Below are 25,354 nucleotides of genomic sequence, written 5' to 3' on the forward strand. Positions count from 1 at the left end.
TTTTTTGTTGACACAGTATAAATGTACATGTTTGGGGGGTACATATTATCACTTAATACATTCACATAATCAAAACAGAATAATTGAGATATTAATCACCATAAGTATTTATCTTTCCTATATATTAGAAACATTCAAATTATTCTCTACTAGGTATTTTAAAGAGTACAATAAATTGCTCTTACCTATAGTTATTCTTATATTTTCTTTCAGCCTTTTATTAAAATCAGCTACAAGTCACTCAAAAACACCTGAGCCGTAATTTATTACCTGGCTATGTTTTCTAATTTTTTATTTTAAATCATTTATATAATATCTTTTATTCTAGAGCGTTCCTGCTCTCATTTAAACAATTTTTTTGTTCTTTTTTTAATAATAATCTGTGTCATCTTGACTCTCTCATGGAGTCTCTATGTTTATCTTACCCTTCTTCAATGAATTATTTCATTTCACCCCGTTCATGTAATTTATTATTATAGAAATATGGTGGTATCCATCAATGAATGAATTATTTCATTTCACCCCTTCATATAATTTATTATTATAGAAATATGATGGTATCCATTAGATTATTATTGTTCTTTTTTCTTTTTCTTTTTTTTTTTTTTTTTTTTGAGATGGAGTCTCGTTCTGTCTCCCAGGCTAGAGTGGTGCAATCTCTGCTCACTGCAAGCTCCGCCTCCCGGACTCACGCCATTCTCCTGCCTCAGCCTCCTGAGTAGCTGGGACTACAGGCGCCCGCCACCACACCTGGTTAATTTTTTGTATTTTTAGTAGAGACGGGGTTTCACCATGTTAGCCAGGATGGTCTCGATCTCCTGACCTCGTGATCTACCCACCTGGGCTTCCCAAGTCCTAGGATTACAGGCGTCAGCCACCGCACTCGGCCCCTAGATTATTTTTTTAACCAAAATAACCTAGGACAAAAATTTACCCTTACAAAGTTTATAATATTATAGAAATAATTAAAATTTAAAAAGTTAAATTACATGTTATATTTTGGAATATCTCTTCACAGTTGTATTAATTACCTCTTGTGTGGAAAAATGTGAGACTTTAGTTTTTAATAGTACCTTATTTAACTGGGTTTGCATTGAAATGGTATGGGTTGTTTCTCTTCTGTGTGGCAAAAAGCTAAGTATAAATAATTGTATAAATTCTGCTTCTTCCAAGAAACAGAGAAAGAAAGAGTAAATCATGGGGAAGGCAATGATTGATTAATGAAAATCCTGTATAGCAACTAAATAGAAACCTGTAAATAAATATGCTGACAATGGAGACAGTGATGCCCTCTCAAAAGCAGACACTGAAAAAATGTATTCTGTGAGAAAAAAAGTCTGGGGTAAATCATTTTTAAAAAGGTGAAAGAGGGAGAAACAAACAAGAGACCTTACCAATCAAGTATAGCTTCAGTCATGAAAGAAAATGAAAAACAACTACTATAAGACATGTGATGAAATACATAAAATACAGACTTTTGTTCATAACATATTCCTATAATGCCGATCAGTATTTACACTATAATTAGTTATTTTGTTAATACCTGTGTAATAAAGATTTAAATTTTATTATTATATAAGAAGACACCAAATTAGTTAAACATGGTCGTCAGCCAATACCTAAAAGCGAGAATTTTCTTACTACAGAGAGAGAAAAAATTTAAAAAGGAATGTTTCATAAACTTTTCACCTGAAGAAAGTATTGGTAATAAGAATTTTAGAGTAACGTATTCCTTAAAAATATATGTTTAATAGAACATGACTTTCGGCCGGGCTCAGTGGCTCACGCTGTAATCCCAGCACTTTGGGAGGCCCAGGAGGACAAATCATGAGGTCAAGAGATTGAGACCATCCTGGTCAACAGGGTAAAATCCTGTCTCTACTAAAATTACAAAAATAAAGTGGGCGTGGTGACACGTGCCTGTAGTACCAGCTACACAGGAGGCTAAGGCAGGAGAACTGCTCGAACCTGGAAGGTGGAGGAGGAAGTGAGCCGAGATCGTGCCACTGCACTCTAGCCTGCATGACAGAGGGAGACCCCATTTCAAAAAAAAAAAAGAGCATGAGTTGAGACTAAATTCATTAATTTTTTTTTTTTAATCTAAACTCCACTTGGAAGATACTGGAAAATACAGCGTAACCTTCTTTCTTATTTACTACATGTCACTGATTGTCTTATTTAAGACATATTTTCTCAAGATAACTTACATGAATTTATGCATTCTAAATATTAAAAGACAATATAAATTTAAACCATATTTTAGAAATGAATTAGATTTAATTTTAAGATATATTATGCATATTATCTTACTTGTAACATTCCATAACATAAAAATTCATTTGTCTGCTTATTTATTCACATTGAAAACCTCTTAAAATGCTTTTTATAGGCAAGACTGTATTCTGGGTACACAAGGATGCACGCAAGTATGTTTTCTAACTTGCGGTATCTCATAGTGATGCAAGAGCTTCAAAACAATTATGTAAACAACTAAATACAAAATCTTCTGAAATTTAAAATTTTCAAATGTGATCATAGATCCTAGAACAATATGTTTAAAAACTGCAATTTAAAAATTCTGAAATTAAAATCTTGCCATATGCTTATTAAGAGTCTCTAATTCCAGAACTGGTTGTTTAATTGGGGTAAAACCTGCGTTCTTCATTTAGATGAAGACTTTAAAGTATACTTTTAATTAAGTAACTTAGAAAACACACTGGCATCCCTTAATAATACAGATTCTGAGAAAGAGAATTTACATTTCTAAATTTCTACTATTATTTTTTAAATTAGAGATAAGGTCTCATTATGTTGCCCACACTGGTCTCAAACTCTTGGGCTCAAGCAATCCTCCTGCATCAGCCTCCTTGGTAGCTGGAACTACAGGCATGCACCACCATGCCCAAATAAATTTTCACAACTTCTAATATTATTTTGGTGTATTTAAAGAACCAAGAAGAGAAACTGAGACAAAGCTCTCTCCTATAAACTATGTAATATCAAAATAATAAGTGCAAAAAAACCTATATGCTATGTGGCACAGTTTGGGAACTGAACAGTATCAGAGAGATTCCTTGATTACTATAATAAGTAACGTGATCCATTAAAGACAAATTTAAGCATGAGGTTTTTTTTTTTAAGTTACAATAGGATAATTTTAAAACTCACAGTAAGTACACTTATCCAAATAAAAATTTACCAGATTTTATATATTCTTTACTGTGGAAAAGTTTTTTCTAATATAATGTTCCTGTCACTATATATTCTCCAGCCCATTCCTTTTTTGGGCCCTCACAACCTCAAAGTATTTACCAAACATTTGTTATTTACTAAAGTAAAAAAAAAGTTTAAATCAACTACTCATATTTTATATAAAATGTTCTTATCTGACCAACTTTATATTGCCAACATGAAATAATGATACTTACAGCACTGCAAAACATGAAAAGTAAATACTATACAGAACTAGATTCCAACTGAGAAAATCAACTTCACAAAAGACCATTTTACCTTGGTAGCAAGATTAAAGTCTTCCTCAAGTTTTGTAGACTGTGAATTTTCAATAGTCTGTTTGCCAAAATGACTTTAGAGAAAAAAGATGTAACATAAATGAGCAAATTCACATATTTTAAAAATAAAATCTGCTAGTACATATCTTGGTGCTTACTTTAAAAAATGAAAACAAAAAGCAAAATCTGGGAAAAGATCAGTCCTCTGTATATTAAATCATGTTTCTTGGTAAAATTAAAATATGCCCTCTGTTTTTAAAAAATATCTTAGTTACATATTTTTGACTCTTCCTCCCCAACCTATAACATTCAATGAACACTCACTCTTAGCTTCATAAAAAATAGTGACAGCCAATATAATTGGCATACCCTGAATATAATTTGTCCTCACAAACTGTCCTCAATGATGAACGAGAAATCTACTTAATAACTGACATAACTTTTGATATCTAAACCGGAACAAACTTGATAACCTAAAATGAGGAAGAAAGACACAGTTACCGTATCCCTTTTCCGTTATCTATCTCTGATTCAAAGACTAATCTGTGTCACAGGAAAATGACATTCTTTGTTTCTCAGCAAAAAAACCACTTAAGAATGCCTTGTTGCTTCCCTTCACCCTAAAACACTACAGAGGGTGCCCTGAAATATTTGAAATGTTGAAAAGCTGAACCTACAAATGTCAAATCACAAATGTATATTTCTTATTAGAAATATTTTTCTCAACAAAAAGTGAAACTGTAAAAATAATAAAATCTAACTACTTATTTTATACTTGTCCTTCCCTGTTCAGGGCTACAACAACTAGCAAAACCTTAAAAATCTTTGTACTTATTCCCAAGGAGAGAGACTGCTAGAAAACTGAGTCCTGATAATTGGATTTCTCTAAGTACCATATATACACAGAGAGAAAGATCTGGAAGTGGGAGCCACTATATATAGTGAAAGCGTCTCTCACTTCCACATCTTTCTTCTGCAGGGCTTCATGGCAGTCTCCAACCTTTAAATATTCAGCTCATCAAAGCACAGATTACTGAAAAGATAAATTCAATGACCAGCCAAGAAGCTCTGTATTTACCTGTTCCTGGAAAACAACTAAATGGAGTCTCAGTCAGTCATTCACCTCCCCCATAAGCATGTTACCAAAAACCCAATTGAAGCTCCCTGACTTATTTGCCAGCCAATCTTACCCCTGCTTTACATGTACATGGGTAGGACATTAGAGGCTTGGAAAAAGAGGCAAAGGGGAGGGGACACTTGCCCTGGGCCACAGATCTGTGTAATTCAGCAACCTTCAATCTCCTAGCATTCAAGGGGCTCTAAGCCTCTCCAGTGAGATTTGGGGTGAAAGAACAGAATAGCACATTTCTATCTGATCGTAGAGACTTTTTTTTTTTTTTTTACCCTTTCAACAGAAATCTTGAAGTTTGTCCATTCCTCCAATTAAACAAGCAAAAAAGCAGTGACCTATTCAGGACCTATTTTGTACCATATTTAATATGCCTTTCTAGATAACTCCCAATATCTACTGTGTTTGTTCTAATTTATCTTCATCAAACTTGTCATAAGATCCAACATTCTGATCTCTTTGGTAAAACCCTTACTCCTACCAATCCTGGGATTATTTCTCTTCAGACTTGGCCTTTCCCTGCTAATTCTCTTGTTACCTACTTCCACTGGGTTCTCCAGCTAATTCCATTCTTATCCTTTTCAATTTGTTTAATTAGACCCATTTCCTCTTCCTTTCTATTATTCAAACACTCACTTACATGGTGATATAAAAACAAGAGTAATGGGCTTTGAAATGAGTTTAAATATTACTTGTTACCTCCTATATTTAAATAGGTCACTTTGAGTTTCAGACTCTCCATCTGAACAACCATTTTTCCAGGATATTAAATACAGGTTGAAATATGAAAGTATTTTGATTAGTCTCCAAGAGTCCTTAAAATCCTAAAATTTCATGTACTTTTAATTTTACCTATAGAAAAATGGGGCTGGTAGAAAGCAATAAAATAATAGAAGAAAAGAACACCAAGGAAAGCAGAGAAGAAAGTAATCAGGAAAAGATCATAGAAAAGTCATGGAAGAAGAAAAAAAGACTCTAGCAAAAAAAAGAAGAGTTCATGCAACTAGGCAGGGTACTGCTTTGAAGAAAAACTAAGCTGGGAAGTCAGTAAACCGAGAAATCTATAAGAAATAGCCTCTAAATATGATTAACATATTTCTACGTAGATATTCTCCAATAAGAGTAAAATAATTCATCTATAGGACTTACCTGGTCTTGCTTATGAAACAAAAACCTATGTCTTGTCACCACAGCTAAGTCAGATCTGCTCTAAAAACTTTGATGATAAAAACAAGGTACTGGTCTACCTCTTTAACTCTTAAACATGTTAGAACAAAGTCTTGGATTAACCAGTGTTCTAAGGGAAATCTCTAAAAAGAGTTAACATATGACAAAATGTGACTTTGTGAATTCATCCCATCTGAACCTGGACCTTGATCCTAATGATGCACAGGTATCCATCAATCTGTGCTGAGGGGCAAGAGAAGGGATTTGGGAGCAAGGTAGGCTGATGGCAAACTCAAGGGTCAGTTACTTTTTAGCTATGAAATCATAGACCAATTAATCAACCTCTCTGAACCACATTTGATTGACTACTACAAAGTAGGTGATAGTAGCACAGATGTTTTACAAAACTGTGTGATGACTATGTGAGATGATAAATATTAAGCACATAATATGTTGTCTAGCCCAGAGTAGAATACTCAACAGATAGTGATTTCTTTCCTCTATATGTTCTGAGTTAAAATATACGTTTTAAAAAACCATAAAGTCTTACCTGAATATAGACTCTACAGAACTCACATGCACTATTAAAGAGAAAAAGTAAAATACATTAAATCAACAAATATAGATAGAAAATACAGAATATTAAAAACATAAGAGGGCATGATGGCACATGCCTGTAATCCCAGCTACTTGGGAAGGTGAGGCAGGAGGATCACCGGAGGAGCCCAGGAGTCTGAAAGTAGCCTGGGAGACATCATGATACTTTAACTTAATTTAAAAGAATCATGCACACTTTCATGCATGATCCAGATATTGTATAAAAAAGCATAATACTCAGATGCTTTGTTATAAAGACTGAGATAATTTGATATACAGCATTCCTTTGGGACAATACATTAAGACTATAGTAAAATTATTATTAAGTAAACTACTGGTAGAAAATTGATGCATTAAGAACTATTATTTCCCCTCCTTTATAGTTCTCAAATGAGAGGAAAAATCGAATTTAGCACAATTTGATATCTAAAAGTGAACTACAGTGTACAATAGCCATAATGCAAACAGAAAATTGTATTATTAGCAGAATTAGTATAAGTGGACAGTGTCAACCTTAGAAAGTATAATTTCTAGACAAATGAACTCGGAGCAGTTAGAACAGAGGATACAGTAGTCTCTCTTGATCTGCTCTACTTATAGAAAGAAACACACACACATGATTTCCCTCTGCTTTCACACCACAAACATCAAAACAGAAGACTTCTGCGACCAAATGTTTCGAGGATTTTCTCCACCAACAAGTAGGCAATCAATTCTGTAGCAGAAACCAGCTGGTTGTCCTCTATTCAATTCCAACACTATCTGTCTAGAAATAGTCTCAGATTCCACAGGTTGAAGGCTCAGTCTCACAAGACTGCCCTCCCATACCAATTGCAAATCTGTGTCTCTGAAACTTCTAACCAGCTGATTTCAAGTTGGGGTTCTCAAGACTCCCTCTTTGGGTTTGATTAACATGCTAGAGTGCCCCAAAGATGAAGGGAAACACATTTACCAGTTTATTATAAAGGGTATCACAAAGGAGACACATGAATAGATGCATATGGCAAGTTATGGGGGAAGGGGCATGGAGCTTCCATGCCCTCCCAGGGCACATCAGCCTCCAAATACTTCCATACATTCAGCTTTCTGGAAGGTCTTTGATCCCAGTCATTCTGGGTTCTTAAGAAAGCTTTATTACATAGGCATGAATGAAAAAATCTGCGGCCACTGGTAATTGACCTTATCTTCAGCTCCTGTCACCTCCTAGGAGGTTTAGGGGTGGGGCTGAAAGTCCCAACACTCTAATCATACCTTGTTCTTTTTTGTGACAAGCTCCTTTCCTGAAGCTATCTAGGGACTGTCAGTTATCACTCAATTATTAGCATACAAAGACATCACTTTGGAGATTCTAAACATTTTATGAGTTGTATGCCACAAAACAGTGTGGAAGACCAAACATATACTTCACAATATAATATTGAAGGTTTGGATTTCTGTGACTTCAGCTACTTGTGGCCAACTGTAGTCCAAAATATTAAATGGGGGATTCCAGAAATATACAAGTCATAAGTCTTAAATAGTGTGTCATTCTAAGGAATATGATGAAATATTAAGACACCCTGTTGCATCTCACCCAGGTCATGAGTCATCCCTTTGTATATGCTATCTGCCCATTAGTCATCAAAATGGTCTGTTCCTGAATCCCAACCATCAACACTATCATGGCTCAATGATCCAGGGTCACATAAAGCAGATGATCCTCCTTCTGATGTGTAGTCAGATAGCCAGAAATAATTAGTAGCCTAACACCACATGACAACTCCTACCTCATTCTCCTGACTTCATCTCATCACATAGGCATTATATCATCTCACAATTATCATATGAGTGAGAAGGGTGAGTACAATACAAGACACTTTGAGAGACCACATTCACTTAACTTTGATTATAATATATTGTTATTGTTTTATTTTATTATGAGTTATTGTTAATCTCTTTCTGTGCCTAATTTACGAATTAAACTTTATCAGAAATATTCATGTATAGAAAAAATATGAATGTATAAGGTTCCATACTATCCACAGTTTCAGACATTCACTGGGTGTCTTAGAAAATATCCCCTGTGGATAAGGGTGAATTACTGTACTGTGCACGTGTGTATGTGTGTGTGTGTGTGTGAGAGAGAGAGAGACAGAGAGAGAGAGAGACAACACAGATCTCCACTCTCCACAAGAAACACATAAAAAAACAGCACTTTTCCTCACACATGACCCTTAGCTTTTGACAATTCTGGAAAAATGCTGGCACATGTACTCTCCAGTCTAGACAATTTTCCAGACCCTGTGTATGTTGGCTGCTTCAGTTACAAAAAGTTAGGTAGGATCATGGGAAATTTCTTCTTGGACACCAGAAACATTAACCACATCAATAGTACACTTAAGAATTCTAAAAGAATTCTTTTGAACAGATTACCACTGAAAAACTTGTAAGTTAAATCCAATTGACTTTTCAGTAATCTCATGAAATTCTCACATTTAAAAGAAATTTGCAACATCACTTTCTCTGACTGCTCTCCTACTTTTCATTAGCCACTGCTCAGTCACCTTTACCAAGTCCTTTGACTCTGTAAAATGTTGATAGTCCCAGGGTTTTGTCAATGGCTTTCTTCTTATTCTACATCTTCTGCATAATGGATAAGCTCATTGAGATCTATGGCTTTGCCTAATAATTGTAATAAAATTATTCTAGGCCTGCATCTCCAACCATAGTACTATCTCCAGCTACAAACACCTATAATCCAATTACTTATTGAAAATATCCCACATAAATGTTTCATTAAACTCAATATGTAAAGAAAACTTCGGTCTGTTCCATGACTGTTTGCACTTCTCTGTTGACCTGACAGTTTCCTACTCCTTCCCCATGAGCATTGTAAATGCTAATGCACAATGTGGAAACTTATGAATGACCTGAGATTTTTTTCTGTCCCCTAGCTTTTTAAACTCAATAATCAGTAAATCATATTAACTATACCTATTTTCTGCCTTTGCTTAATCTTTCCATTGCCACTGGAAATGCAAACTTATTTTATATTTATATTTCCTAGTCAGAAATGGCCCCTTAACTGATGGCTTTCACAGGGAAAAAGAAACCCTACTTGTCAGGGATCAGAAAAAGTGATTAGAAAAATATTTATAAAGATAGTTACAGGAAATAGACACAAACCTTCTTGAAAGGCCGTGGTTAGAGGTTTGCACAACTTCAGTAAATGATTTGGCTGAAAGCAGCCTAATCCTCTTTACTGTGAGTGGACAGCAATGGAGCAAATAACTAGGGAATGTGGAGGAGTTTATCTAAATAGCTTGTTTACTCATATGGTCCTAAGACCAAACTTTGATCATCCGAGGGTGCATGATTGCTTTGTACTGGGGGGTCAGCAGTGTTAATTACCCTCTAGTGGTGTTGACTTGAGACCTTTCTCTCAAGGAATTCATGGTTATGGAATTCCAAATTCAGCTTACCAAATGGTTTTTAGACAAAGTTTTATTGGAATACAGTCATGCCTATTTCCTCACACATTATCTATGACTGCTTTCATCCTACAATGGTAGAGTTGAAAAGCCGTGATAGGGACCACATCACCTAACATATTTCCTATTTGGCCCTTTACAGGAAAGGTTTGCCAATCTCTGGTTTATACCATGACCAGAATGCCCTGATACTTAATCTAATCTTGTGACTCCCCTACTCAAACATTTCCAATGCATCTCTGCAGAAAATATTGCTGGCTTCCTATACGTAGCCATTATTTATTCTTTCTTGCTACAGAAACACAAGTATATTCATATATTTATTATTCCATTACCCCCATCTCATCTACAAAATGAGAAACCATTATTCTAAGCTAATCACAGTAAAAACACTTGCATTTCTAGTGACTGGTTTACAAATGAGTATGTGTACTAGGGAGGCTGAGGCAGGAGAATTGCTTGAGTGCAGGAGGCGGAGGTGGTAGTGAGCCGAGATCATGCCATTGCACTCCAGCCTGGGCGACAGAGTGAGACTGTCTCCAAAAACATAAATACTTAAAATGCATTCCTGTGTTTTAAATATTTAACTATTTAAGTCAGGTTAAAGCAAAAAGCAAACATGCAAAACTAAAATGTAAGACCGTTTCATCATTAAGGATACGTTTATCATTTGACATCCATGAAGTGTATATCTGGTTTTAAAAAGCAAATTTAACTTCTGATCTCAGCATCCCTAAAGTTCACATTTCATGCAGAGGGTCCAACAAACTCGAATCATACTTTGGGAAGTCACCATTTTCACTCATGTTTAGAAGTGTACCCTGGATCATTTCAGATCTAACATGTTGTAATACCATAGCTCCAATAATCTGTGGGTCACAGTTCGAATTGTTAGTGGAATGTATGATTGCACAAGGAAATACTTTAAATATTTTAGTTTTAATTTCTAATAACTAAAAAAATAGATTAACTTAAAGACTCTGAAATCTGCATGTTTTCATTTTTATTTATTATTAATCAGCATGAAATTGTGTAATTAACTATGGTGCAGTCATACAATGGAATTTTATAAAGAACCTAATATTAAAAAACACAGTTAATTGTGTCCATTATGGATGTCTCTAAAAATTATAATGCTGATCAAAAAAGAACATTGCTGAACATGACACTGTACAACCATGTACACATTGGAAGTTGAAAAAAAGCTACATATTAAATATGACCACGTACACGTGTTGTAAAATGTTTAAACATGCATAAGAATAGTTTTCAAAACTGGTTTAGAATACTGGTTACTTCTAGGCAATAAATGGTAGTTGTGTAAAAAGACTCTAAAGCCAAATGCTTCAGAATCACAGTTATATGAAAAAGTGTGTTTATCAAATATTCATAAAGAAATGATTAATTATTTTCCTCATCTTTACAAGGTAAAGGTACCACTCACAAAAACAGACACACACAGGCACCCACACAGACACACACACACACAAAGAGTTCAGTAATCAGAGTTACTGATTTTCTTAGGATTCTCAAAGTGACAACACTGAAATGAGGTAATTAATGTTAAAACACAATTGTTATATCAGTAAAATAAATGTTCCCCAAAGTAAACTGTGGAATTTGAATTAAGCTTAGAAGAACTAAAAAAAAAAAAAAAAAAAAAAAAAAAAAAAAAAAAAAAAGTAGAGTTTCAAAATTCACCTTCTTAAATCTTTAATACAAATTCAAAATAGAAAACATTACAGTTTCAGGATACAAAAGTAGAAACAACTGAGATTAAGGCAACAACATTTTTAAAAAAAATACTATTGAAAATTACTGTTCTTGTAATATCAGTTTTTCAAACATAAATATCATTATTGCCATTATTTAGATCAAATCTTTTCATCAAAGTTGAAAAAAATAAAGCATTAGGGATAGAAAGACTATCAAAATATCCAATATTGAAATATTCATCTTTTCATAGTTAAATTGAAAAATTTACCCGGTCTCAACGTTTGTTCATTCTTCCATTCGAAGGCTTCATTTGGAACAGAGTTTTGCATGTCAACAGCAGGCTAAATGGGTTCGGAAGCAAAATGATTAATAAAGAATGTATACTTCACAAAATACGTAGTTAATAAGTCATTCAAAATGAAATTATAAAATTCAATACCTTAAAGTCAGAGGGCTTTTCAGGAAACTCTAAAAAGCAAAAGAGATTTATTATCAATCATAGGTAAATATGACAAAACCAACCACAAATGAATGCAATGACAGTATCTAATTGAGTCCTCTTGCTCAGCTTTGAGAATGATTCCTTTAGGTTTAGGGGGCTTTTCTTTTGGTTTCTTTCTTTAGGATACTCACATGACAGAAATACACTGACGAAAATATAAATATAGGTTTCACAGATCATGCAGTTAAGACTTCAAAAGCGAGATTGTGTTTCACGTGTAAAAAGAGTTGATATAAGAAAATAAATGTCAAAGCTGAACATGGAATGCTACACCATATACTAAAAGAAACACATTAGAATCATTTATATTATTCTATTCATCATGTTCTTTAATGTGGCCTATCTTTGGAAAGGTATATAGTTACGATGAGAGTTCAGTTGAATTTAGAACTGACATCTCATCAGTGAAGTGCCATGAATTGATCAGCTTGGATAAATACTTAGGTCATTATACTAAATATAAACATTCATTGTTTTCCATAACCATATGGTGTAATCATATGCCTACATTTCTGTATCCTCTAGTGTATCCATCTGAATGCTTCTTGATCCATTCATGCAAGAAGATGTATAAAACTCATCATGGAAATAATTTACAATAAGCTTTCAATATTGATATATTTATATATAAATTAACTGCAAGAGATATATTAAACATAAATAACTTTTATATTGTTAAGTTACCACAGTATTTATTTTAAAGAGCAATCTTATTATTCAAGTATAAATTCAGTATATTTTTAGTTCCTGTAAATCGTCTGATTTTATGTATCGTCAGTCTATAATAAATTTTTGTGGAATGGCAATTTTATCAAAACAACTTTTTTTTTTTTTTTTTTTTGAGACAGAATCTCGCTTTGTCACCCAGGCTGCAGTGCAGTGGCGCGATCTCGGCTCACTGCAAGCTCCAGCTCCCGGGTTCAGGCTATTCTCCTGCCTCAGCCTCCCGAGTAGCTGGAACTACAGGCACCTGCCACAACGCCTGGCTAATTTTTTGTACTTTTAGTAGACATGGGGTTTCACCATATTAGCCAGGATGGTCTCGATTTGCTGACCTCGTGATCCGCCCACCTCACCCTCCCAAAGTGCTGGGATTACAGGCATAAGCCACCGCACCTGGCCAAAACAACTCATTTTCTTAAAAATAAAGCCAATGTTCTTACTTTCAAATATATTTCATTTGAATAGATAACATCAACTAAATATATATTTGTCATTAGTGATTGTAATAGCGAAACCTAGTGAGACCAAGATATTCTAAGAAGTGAAGAAAGTCAGAAAATAAGGAAGAGAAAAGGACTATAAAAGGGAATGAAGACTAAGGAAGACAGAGAGTACAGGGAGTTTATGAAGGAACAAGAAGCAGAGCTATAATTTTCTGACCAGTTTTGGTACTGGAGGATCATTTTATATTCTTGCCATCTTTCTAACCATGATCTATCTTTTCTTTAAAAAGTGTTTTATTTTGCCACCTCCATTATATAAACCTGCTTCTTATTCCTTCATGAACTCCCTGTACTCTTTCTGTCTTCCTTAGTCTTCCTTCCCTTTTTACTCCTTTTCTCTTACTTATTTCCAGACTTTCCTCACTTCTTAGAGTATCTTGGTTTCAAAAAATAATTCAGTTCGTTTTGTGTACTCTATATATATCCTGTTGCCAAAACCTGAAAATATATACAACTTATCATCATTTTACTCATCTCTTTTCAATGTTATGTATTTAGTGGGTAATTTTATCTGACTATGAGCATATATCTTTCTTCATGCATTTAGACAAACATATGGTTAAATGACTTTTCAAATAAAAAATGGTTCTTACCTTCTACTTCTCTATTTACATGCTTCATTACACTTTGATCAATAGACTCAGGTATATACACTTGAACTTTTGTAGAACTCTCAAAGAGACTCTGTTAAAAGTAATATGAATAGATAATTTTGAATTTAAAATCAAAAGAAGCATCAAAATTCCTAATTAAAATATTTTTTAAACTCAATTTCTGATTTCAAAGGCAATTTGATTTAAGGATAGGCACATATTGAAAATCACAACATTTTGATAGAAAACCTCACACATGCTGTATCTAGATCAAAGTTTATCTGTTATCTTCATGTGGCTATTGACTTGGTTACTGAGCATGAAAAATAAGCAACATTGACAAAACTTTTCACTCATCTGTAGATTTCAAAAAGTAGCTCACTTAAAAATATCTTACTTTATCTTCCTCACCAAAAATCAAGAAGGCACATCAAACAAAGTACAACACTTGCTACCTGAAATAACACATGTTGGGGTTCAATCAGGCTGGTGGGAAAAATATTAGATAGAGATAGTTATATAAATAGACACAAATCTTCTTGAAAGGCCGAGAAGTTTGTATAACTTTGGTAATATATATGGTTGAAGGCAACTTGATCTTTATCTTTAAACAAATTAAAGTAGTCATAAAGGAAGGCAGAGTAGTTTACCTAGCTAGCTTGTTTACTCATATAATCTTAAGACTAACTTTTGATGTACCACAGGCGCTTAAGGGCTTTTTACTCTAGAAGTCCACAATGTCAATCACCCTCTAATGGTGTTGACTCAAGCTTTTGTTAATTAATCTTACTGAATGATTGTGAGTCTGACTAGCTGATCAGGGCCATAGTGGCAACTGTTTACAGAACTCAGCAGGAAGTCTGTAAGCCACTTGGACACCCTCAGCTGGACTGACAGAGCAGAATATCTGTGTGTCAATGTACTTTATTCATCTGTCGCCGGGTCAGAGGTCTACAAGGGACAGACTCCCTGCATCGGTGCCCCCTCCAGAGGAGTGCTGCTGCAAATACATACTGTATTAAACATTGAAAATACTCATGATTATAGAATTACTTAGTGTTAAAAATGATGCATGGCATGAAGACAATGTTAAGAATAAGTCATATAAAGTATACTCAGAGCATTGTAGAAGTCGCTTTATTTAGGTAAACGGGGAGTTAAAATAATCAAAATGTTTTTGATAAAATGTCTGCTGATAGAAAAAGTTCTTGAATAAAATGAAAAAGTACTAAGGAAAACTTATATGTATCTTATGTTTAAATGACAGCAGACAAGTATTAGAAAGTCTTTTTTTGTCTATGGACAAATTAGATAAAGTCAACTTGTCTACTGACATCTCATTTCTGTTACCACTGTGCAGCAGGGGCTTGGATCTAAGAGGTCAGTCACTTCCTGTGTCTTTCCACAGTTGTGACCTTGGACTACATCATTATTATTTGGTACTTATGTTGCATAAGCATGGCTACCACAAACAGACTCAAAGAGGTCTATTTGTAAAAATAATTTCTACTTTTTAAAACACTCAAACAAATTGTTATTATAGTCCCACTGGTTTCCTATTCTTTATGCATTGTTTTCTCCTCAAATGTTCCTTCAGGTCTATACTGGACAATACAGATATGTCAATAATTTCAAATCCAAAGCATTATCTTTTATGTTTCAAGTTGTACAAAGCCACAGCTTAAACTGGTTTTCTATGAATCCAATTAGAACTTTTGTATGTCTAGATATACTACCGAATCATATATTTGCCCAAAGGTGGACTCAGAGTAATTCTTTAGCTTTTGGTCAAATTTCACCTCAGAACTCATGTGAATTACTTGTGAATTCTAAGCCTTATTTTTTACACTATACTACACAGTTGTCTGAAACTAATTCTGAAAATTATCAGAATTTCACTACCAAGCAGTAATCTACTTAGCACATAGATATTTAAATATTTCTTTTTTTGGAGACACAGTCTCACTCTATCACCCAGACTGGAGTACAATGGCCCGATCTGAGTGCAATGGCACGATCTCAGCTCACTGCAACAGCCATCTCCCAGGTTCAAGTGATTCTCCTGCCTCAGCTTCCCAAGTAGCTGGGATTAGAGGTGTGTGCCACCACACCCAACTAATTTTGTACTTTTAGTATAGACAGGGCTTCACCATATTAGCCAGGCTGGTCTCGAACTCCTGACCTCAGGTGATCCTCCCAACTCGGGCCTCCCAAAGTGCTGGGATTACAGGCATGAGTCATCACGCCCAGCCAAGAATGTTTTCAGAAAAATCAGAATTTCTCTTGAGCATATGCAGTGGTAAGAAAACCAAGTCAAAGCCTCTGACTTTATATTTTCACATCACTGAGTATTAATATTCTTAGAGAATAATAACATCAATAATACACAGTACCTCAGAATCACAAGAATTTTCTTCATCTTCCTCTTGTTCGGATTCTGTTGGGAACCTCTGATCTATAAAAGGTTAATCACAGACACATTCATGAGAACATTTCTTATTATAAAATTTTAAAACATATACAAATCTATTTTCATTCATGAATCTGTGGACTTTCTTCTGTAGCCTGTATATTCTATCGGTGGATAACCACCATCACTTCTATAGTCAATTGGTTAGAGTTGCAATCTTAAAATCTAAAAATCAACTTTATACTCATTAGAATGCAAATAAAATAAAAATTTGATTAGTTTGTATTAATTATTTCTTCACAAAAGTCATATCCTCTTCTCCCGTGAAACACACTATGTCAGAGATTTGCTATTCATTCAGGTAACTTTAATTACCTATCATCTCTCATTACTTTCTAAGTTTTTGTTTTTTACTATTACTTAGTTTTATTGACTAAGCAATCTTTATTACATAGTTCTTCAAAAAAATTATTTATCAATAAATAAGAGTCTGCAAAATACTAACTTTTTGATATTAGCAAAATATATATCCAACCCTTTTAAATTTCAATATGCCATGACAGTATATTTGGTGTGTATATGTTTTAGATAAATAAGCTTAAAGAACTTGTACTGCATATAAATTAAAAACTGCTTTAATTACAATGAGATAGTCTTTCCTTAATGCAACAATATCTTCACAATCAACTTGTGCCTCCTTGGAGAAACATTACAAATTTATAGGAAAAATGATTGCCTTAAGTAACCTAAATTTCCCACATTTTGTAGAATTAAATCAAGGTCCATGCAAGACCCAAGGAATACTGAGCACCATGAGGCAGAACACGAATATGTAACAGAAATATTCTAAACGCATCTGAAGTGAATTCACTCAAATTTCCTAGTTAGACATGGCCCCTTAACTGATGGCTTTCACAGGGAAAAAGAAACTCTACCAATTACTATTGTATTTTTTAAGTTAAAAAAATTCAGTAAAAGAAATCAAAGTAAAATAATGGCAAAGAAAGACCTACATGTTTAAATGTGTAAATTGAGCTTCTGAACTTGATTCTTTTTACCCTGAATGGGTCAAACTTTCATAATAGATTGATACTAGGCCACAGATTGGTGACAAAAAAAAAAAAAAAAAAGGACTATAGCATGAACTACTACAAAAGCTTCATCTTTAAATCTTTTTATGTAATTACCCTCCATCTTTCTTCTATATGAAGGGCCAGCAAACTATAGGCCACAGGCCAAATTCAGCTTACCAAACAGTTTTCTATACAAAGTTTTATTGGAGTACAATCTTGCCTATTTGCTCATACATTATCTATGACTGCTTTCACCCTACAATACAGACTTCGATAGCTGTTATAGAGACCACATGGCCTAGCATTTTTTTTTTTTTTTTTTTTTTTGAGATGGAATATTGCTCTGTCACCCAGGCTAGAGTGTAGTGGTGCGATCTCAGCTCCCTGAAACCTCTGCCTCCTGGGCTCAAGTGATTCTCCTGCCTCAGCCTCCCAAGTAGCTGGGATTACAGGCGCACACCACCATGCCTGGCTACTTTTTGTATTTTTAGTAGAGACGGTGTTTCAACATGTTGGCCAGGCTGTTCTCGAACTCCTGACTTCATGATCCACGTGCCTCAGCCTCCCAAAGTGCTGGGATTACAGGCTTGAGCCACCGTGCCCAGCAGCCTAACATATTCCCTATCTGGCACTTTACAGGAAAAGTTTGCCAATCTCTGCCTTATACCATATCCAGTATGCCCTGATACTCAAATCTAATCTTGTGACTCCCCTGCTCAAACTGTTTCAATGAATCCCTGCAGAAAACATTGCTGACTTCCTACGCATAGACATTATTTATTCTTTCTTGCTGCAGAAACACAAGTTTCTTTAGATGTTCAGTATTCCATTACCCCAATCCCATCTCAAAAAGAGAAATTATTATTCTAAGCTAATCACAGTAATTACATTTGCTTTCCTAGTGACTGGTTTAGATATAAGCATGTGGTATAATCCAGCCAATAAAATGTTACAGGAAGATTACTGCAAGCTTCCAAGTTTTCTCCCTCTTTAAAAGAAACATGTGAACAAAAGCAACTCTTCCAGCTTTTAAATATTGTCTTGAGAGAGCATGATTACTGGAGCTGTTGCTAATTAACCAACCAAAAGTGGGTTCCCAGCTGGGCACAGTGGCTCACACCTGAATTCCCAGCACTTTTGGAGGCCAAGGCGGGCATATCAGCAGGTCACAAGTTTGAGTCTGGCCAATATAGTGAAACCCCATCTCTACTAAAAATACAAAAAAATTATCCAGGTGTGGTGGCAGGCACCTGTAATCCTAGCTACTTGGGAGGCTGAGGCAGGATAATCGCATGAAGCCAGGAGGCGGAGGTTGTAGTCAGCCGAGATTGCTTGCGCCATTGCACTCCAACTCAGGCGACAGTTTGAGACTCTGTCTCACAAAAAAAAAAAAAAAAAAAAAAAAAAAAAAAAAAAAAAAAAAAACAGACAGTGAGATCCTATGATATCCCTGTACCACCAAAACAACTTTAGTTCCTATGGTTTTAGCCATTTTTCGTTAGTTCATCTACTATTTATAGCCAGAAAAACTGTGAGAATTTTTCCAGGGCCTACAGAACAAGAGCTACTTAATTCCTATACTATTAAAAAGTATAGCCTAAGCTTGCCTTATTTAGATATTCAAGTCACGGGTATATACCCAGTAATGGGATGGCTGGGTCATATGGTGCTTCTACTTCTAGATCCTTGAGGAATCGTCGTACTGTTTTCCATAATGGTTGAACTAGTTTACAATCCCACCAACAGTGTAAAAGTGTTCCTATTTCTCCACATCCTCTCCAGCACCTGTTGTTTCCTGACTTTTTAATGATTGCCATTCTAACTGGTGTGAGATGGTATCTCATTGTGGTTTTGATTTGCATTTCTCTGATGGCCAGTGATGACGAGCATTCACCCAAAGGATTATAAATCATGCTGCTATAAAGATACATGCACATGTATGTTCATTGCGACACTATTCACAATTGCAAAGACTTGGAATCAACCCAAATGTCCATTAGTGACAGACTGGATTAAGAAAATGTGGCACATATACACCATGGAATACTATGCAGCCATAAAAAAGGATGAGTTTGTGTCCTTTGTAGGGACATGGATGCAGCTGGAAATCATCATTCTCAGCAAACTATCACAAGAACAGAAAACCAAACACCTCAGGTTCTCGCTCATAGGTGGGAACTAACAATGAGATCACTTGGACTCGGGAAGGGGAACATCACACACCGGGCCTATTATGGGGAGGGGGGGAGGGATTGCACTGGGAGTTATACCTGATGTAAATGATGAGTTGATGAGTGCTGACGAGTTGATGGGTGCAGCACACCAACATGGCACAAGTATACATATGTAACAAACCTGCACATTATCCACATGTACCCTAGAACTTAAAGTATAATAATAATAATAAAAAAGATATTCAAGTCATTCCCAACTACTCCCACATCACACTTTTTTCACTAGGGAACCCGAAGTGCCAATAAACCTTACAAAGTTCGCTCAAGCATCTTACCATTGGTACTTGCTTTTGTAGATGTTTCTTTTGTAGGACATGCAATCATCTTAGATGTTCCTTTTTCCAAAACTTTAGTTTTATTAGATGTTACTACTGCCACGCGTTCAGTCTTTACAGGTCTTGGCTTTTTCTCCCATGCGATCTTCCTAAGTCTTCCTGTTACTGGACATATAAATTGCCCATATGTTTCTTTTGCAGGCCTGGTAATTTTTCTAGGTGTTTCTTCTGCTAACTGTTCCAACTTTCCAGATGTCGCTTTCCCCAAGCATTGAATTTTGTCAGGTGTTCCCTCCACCAAGGGTGCAGCCTCATCAGGTGCAGCCTCATCAGGTGTTTTTTCCACCAAGCTTTCAGCTGTGGCAGGTGTTCCCTCCACCAAGGGTGCGGCCTCGTCAGGTGATTTTTCCACCAAGCTTTCAGCTGTGTCAGGTGTTGCCTCCACCAAGGGTGCGGCCTCGTCAGGTGTTTTTTCCACCAAGCTTTCAGCTGTGGCAGGTGTTCTTTCCGCCAAAGGTGCACCCTCATCAGGTGTTCCTGCAGATGTTCCTGCTGCCAAACACACAATCTGGTTATACTAGATTCTTCTACTAAATATCATCCTCCTGACTCTTCACCTGGCAAACTTCTACCCCTTCTGTATGCTTTCCTGAAATATTACCAAACTTTTCTTTTTTTTTTTTTTGAGACAGAGTCTCGCTCAGTCACCCAGGCTGGAGTGCAGTGGTGTCATCTCAGCTCAATGCAATTCAAGCAATTCTCCTACCTCAGCCTCCCAAGTAGCTGGGATTATAGGCAAGGGGCCACATCACCCCGCTAATTTTTCATATTTAGTAGAGACAGGTTTCACCATGTTAGTCGGGCTGGTCTCAAACTCCTGAGCTCAAGCAATCCATCTACCTTGGCCTCCCAAAGTGCTAGGATTACAGGAGTGAGCCACTGCACCTGGACACTATCAAACTTTTTAAAGCTTTAATTCTTCACCTTGGATATAAAATGTCTGACACATGCTGAATACAGTAACAACATGACATAATAAGTAATAATTATAAGCTCCCAAAGGGGTTCTGGCACAGAGTAAGCACTAAATAAAGTAATAAATAATAAAAAGATGATAATAACAAGAAAAATGCTTAGTACCTTAGTAAAGTAGTAAATAATAAAAAATGACAATGATAATAACAAGGAAGATGCTTAGTGCCATAAAGATACCTGACAGTTGTTAAGTGGACAAGTGGATAAATGAATAAAAAATGTTTTTTAGAAAATTCTGTTGGAAAAATGCAGAAATTCAATAGGGACACCTGTACTGTATTATGAGCACCTCAAAGACCCAAACAATGTGTATTCTATCTTTGTCTCTTGCAACTTGCAAAACCTAACTTATAGAGGTCCTTTGATAAATATATAATAAATAAGTGCTCATATAGTTCATATTGTACAATGCATTATGTCACATTTAGGTATCACAGTAGCATTTTTGTTCTTATGAAAGATTTGTGTAACTTTATTATAATTTGTTGAGCCTAGAGTTAAGCTATTTGAATATTTATAATGATAATATTTTGACTATTAGAAACACAGTCTCTTGTTGTAACAAATTACTATTAACACACTAATTATCCAGCAGATAGAACAACATATCTTGTTCTAATGAAGTAAATATATCTTATTTGGTTTCAACTTAGGGGGAATGAAGTTGATAATAGTGAGACCTTGTTGGTACAAGACTATGTAACATAACCTGCGCTTCTCAACAAAAAAATTGCTTTTCTGACTTCTACATTCAGTAAGTATCTTTGAAAAATAATCTCCTTTTGGTACTGAGGCACCCTGGCTAAGTTTTGTGATTCTTGTTGGCATTTGTTTATGGTGCCAGAAAAGTGTTACTAAATTTCAAGTTCTAAAGATAGTTACTTTTTTAGTGACACAAGTCACCGTCCCACAGTTCATCCTTGAATAAGGGTTTCACTGTAGCAGCCCACTAATAGACAGATTTTTCTTTTCCATTGCCACTGCAAGATAGCAAGACAAATCTCTCCTCTGCCTCCTCCTTATCAGACTACTAACATGAAGGCAAATAAGAATGAAGACCTTTATGTATAATAATTCACTTCCACTCAATAGTGAATATATTTTTTCTTTCTTATAAAAGTTTCTTTCTTCCAGCTCACATATAAAATAGAAACTATGAGTTAATTGACTGTTTATGCTTTCAGTGAGGCTCCAGATCAACAGTGGACTACTAGTAAAGTTTTGGAGGAGTCAAAAGAAACAGATTTTCATATGAAGCAGATTTTCAGCTACATGGGGGATCAGCACCCTAACTCTCATTGCTCAAGACTCAACTGTAATTAATTCTCACTTACTAAATCCAAACTATGTATTGTAAAAATTAAATAGAGCCCAGAAGTTCAATACCAGCCTGGGCAACATAAGGAGATCCTGTCTCTACAATAAATTAATTAATTAATTAATTAATTAATTTTAAAAACCGTGTTTCCTCATCGGTTATTGTGGGAGTTCAGTCAAGCTGGTGAAAAACATTTTAATATGAAGTTATAGGACATAGACACAAATCTTCTTGGAAGGCCAGAGGGTTTTGTAAAAGTCTCAAGATAAGGTTATGGCTGAAAGCAGCCTAATTCTTACCTTGATTAAATAGCTTAAAGTGGGTACAAAGGAAGGTAGAGTAGTTTATCTAAATAGCTTATTTACTTATGTGGTCTTAAGACTAACTTTTGATCACCCATGGGCAGGATGGCTCTCCTGGGGTGGGGGGGTGACCAGATTAATTACCCACAGGTGTGTTGACTCAAAGCCTTTGTCATTAAAACTTTGCTAGTAAATGCCCACAGGGCCAGCTAGCCAGGACTGTGGCTGCTGACTCTTTACAGCACCTTCCTTGGTGTCTGTAATCAGCTCAGAACCTTTGCTGCTCTTTCACTGAATATGGGTGTCTGGGTATGTGTCTCAATCATCTGTAGGACGGACCGCCGCAGGTTATAATATTCAAATGTTACAGCTTTCTGTTATTAATTCCTACTTTTCATTATTAGATGTTCAATTCTTTGTGGCTTGTAATTCAGGGCATGTAAGCTACTTTATAATTTGTAATAAAATTTGTTTATAAATATATGAATTCGTTAATATATGAAGCAGATTTTCAGCTGCTTAAATTAAATTGGCTAACCTAAGCATCCCCTATTACTGAATTCATCAATCACAACAAGGGTTATACATTTTATAACAAGCCTAAGTTGTTAGGACAATTGAGGAAACATACAATATACAAACTTAAAAATTGCATTACTTATGTATAGAAAAGTATTATATAGGATTTTAGGGACCATAATTAAACAAATATTTTTTCAGATAATATTTTTAGAGATTATAAACTACCAGGAGTTGGTTTTTTGAAAAGATCAACAAAATTGACAGACCACTAGCAAGACTAATAAAGAAGAAAAGAGAGAAGAATCAAATCGACGCAATTAAAAATGATAAAGGGGATATCACCACCGACCCCACAGAAATACAAACTACCATCAGAGAATACTATAAACACCTCTACGCAAATAAACTGGAAAATCTAGAAGAAATGGATAATTTCCTGGACACTTACACTCTTCCAAGCCTAAACCAGGAAGAAGTTGAATCCCTGAATAGACCAATAGCAGGCTCTGAAATTGAGGCAATAATTAATAGCCTACCAACCAAAAAAAGTCCAGGACCAGATGGATTCACAGCTGAATTCTACCAGAGGTACAAGGAGGAGTTGGTACCATTCCTTCTGAAACTATTCCAATCAATAGAAAAAGAGGGAATCCTCCCTAACTCATTTTATGAGGCCAACATCATCCTGATACCAAAGCCTGGCAGAGACACAACAAAAAAAGAGAATTTTAGACCAATATCCCTGATGAACATCGATGCAAAAATCCTCAATAAAATACTGGCAAACCGGATTCAGCAGCACATCAAAAAGCTTATCCACCATGATCAAGTAGGATTCATCCCTGGGATGCAAGGCTGGTTCAACATTCGCAAATCAATAAACATAATCCAGCATATAAACAGAACCAAAGACAAGAACCACATGATTATCTCAATAGATGCAGAAAAGGCTTTTGACAAAATTCAACAGCCCTTCATGCTAAAAACGCTCAATAAATTCGGTATTGATGGAACGTACCTCAAAATAATAAGAGCTATTTATGACAAACCCACAGCCAATATCATACTGAATGGGCAAAAACTGGAAAAATTCCCTTTGAAAACTGGCACAAGACAGGGATGCCCTCTCTCACCACTCCTATTCAACATAGTGTTGGAAGTTCTGGCTAGGGCAATTAGGCAAGAGAAAGAAATCAAGGGTATTCAGTTAGGAAAAGAAGAAGTCAAACTGTCCCTGTTTGCAGATGACATGATTGTATATTTAGAAAACCCCATTGTCTCAGCCCAAAATCTCCTTAAGCTGATAAGCAACTTCAGCAAAGTCTCAGGATACAAAATTAATGTGCAAAAATCACAAGCATTCTTATACACCAGTAACAGACAAACAGAGAGCCAAATCAGGAATGAACTTCCATTCACAATTGCTTCAAAGAGAATAAAATACCTAGGAATCCAACTTACAAGGGATGTAAAGGACCTCTTCAAGGAGAACTACAAACCACTGCTCAGTGAAATAAAAGAGGACACAAACAAATGGAAGAACATACCATGCTCATGGATAGGAAGAATCAATATCGTGAAAATGGCCATACTGCCCAAGGTAATTTATAGATTCAATGCCATCCCCATCAAGCTACCAATGACTTTCTTCACAGAATTGGAAAAAACTGCTTTAAAGTTCATATGGAACCAAAAAAGAGCCCGCATCTCCAAGACAATGTTAAGTCAAAAGAACAAAGCTGGAGGCATCACGCTACCTGACTTCAAACTATACTACAAGGCTACAGTAACCAAAACAGCATGGTACTGGTACCAAAACAGACATATAGACCAATGGAACCGAACAGAGTCCTCAGAAATAATACCACACATCTACAGCCATCTGATCTTTGACAAACCTGAGAGAAACAAGAAATGGGGAAAGGATTCCCTATTTAATAAATGGTGCTGGGAAAATTGGCTAGCCATAAGTAGAAAGCTGAAACTGGATCCTTTCCTTACTCCTTATACGAAAATTAATTCAAGATGGATTAGAGACTTAAATGTTAGACCTAATACCATAAAAATCCTAGAGGAAAACCTAGGTAGTACCATTCAGGACATAGGCATGGGCAAAGATTTCATGTCTAAAACACCAAAAGCAACGGCAGCAAAAGCCAAAATTGACAAATGGGATCTCATTAAATTAAAGAGCTTCTGCACAGCAAAAGAAACTACCATCAGAGTGAACAGGCAACCTACAGAATGGGAGAAAATTTTTGCAATCTACTCATCTG

The 25,354-nt window shown here is 35.5% G+C and overlaps 1 protein-coding gene across 1 annotated transcript in view; it reads right to left on the minus strand.

Annotated features, from left to right (window-relative positions):
* Window positions 1-25,354, minus strand: part of LOC135964391 (ankyrin repeat domain-containing protein 30A-like) — a 139,822-nt gene that overhangs the window by 102,302 nt on the left and 12,166 nt on the right. Inside the window, exons 7-14 of the mRNA XM_065520014.2 lie at window positions 20,293-20,453; window positions 19,902-20,211; window positions 16,303-16,364; window positions 13,910-14,000; window positions 12,028-12,056; window positions 11,857-11,929; window positions 6,356-6,386; window positions 3,511-3,583 (exon numbers count right to left, since the gene is read on the minus strand). Of these exons, the coding sequence (XP_065376086.1) occupies window positions 3,511-3,583; window positions 6,356-6,386; window positions 11,857-11,929; window positions 12,028-12,056; window positions 13,910-14,000; window positions 16,303-16,364; window positions 19,902-20,211; window positions 20,293-20,453 (830 nt within the window). The remainder of the gene's footprint in view (window positions 1-3,510; window positions 3,584-6,355; window positions 6,387-11,856; window positions 11,930-12,027; window positions 12,057-13,909; window positions 14,001-16,302; window positions 16,365-19,901; window positions 20,212-20,292; window positions 20,454-25,354) is intronic.

Source organism: Macaca fascicularis, chromosome 9 (assembly GCF_037993035.2).
Source record: "Macaca fascicularis isolate 582-1 chromosome 9, T2T-MFA8v1.1".
NCBI classification, from domain to species: Eukaryota; Metazoa; Chordata; class Mammalia; order Primates; family Cercopithecidae; genus Macaca; species Macaca fascicularis.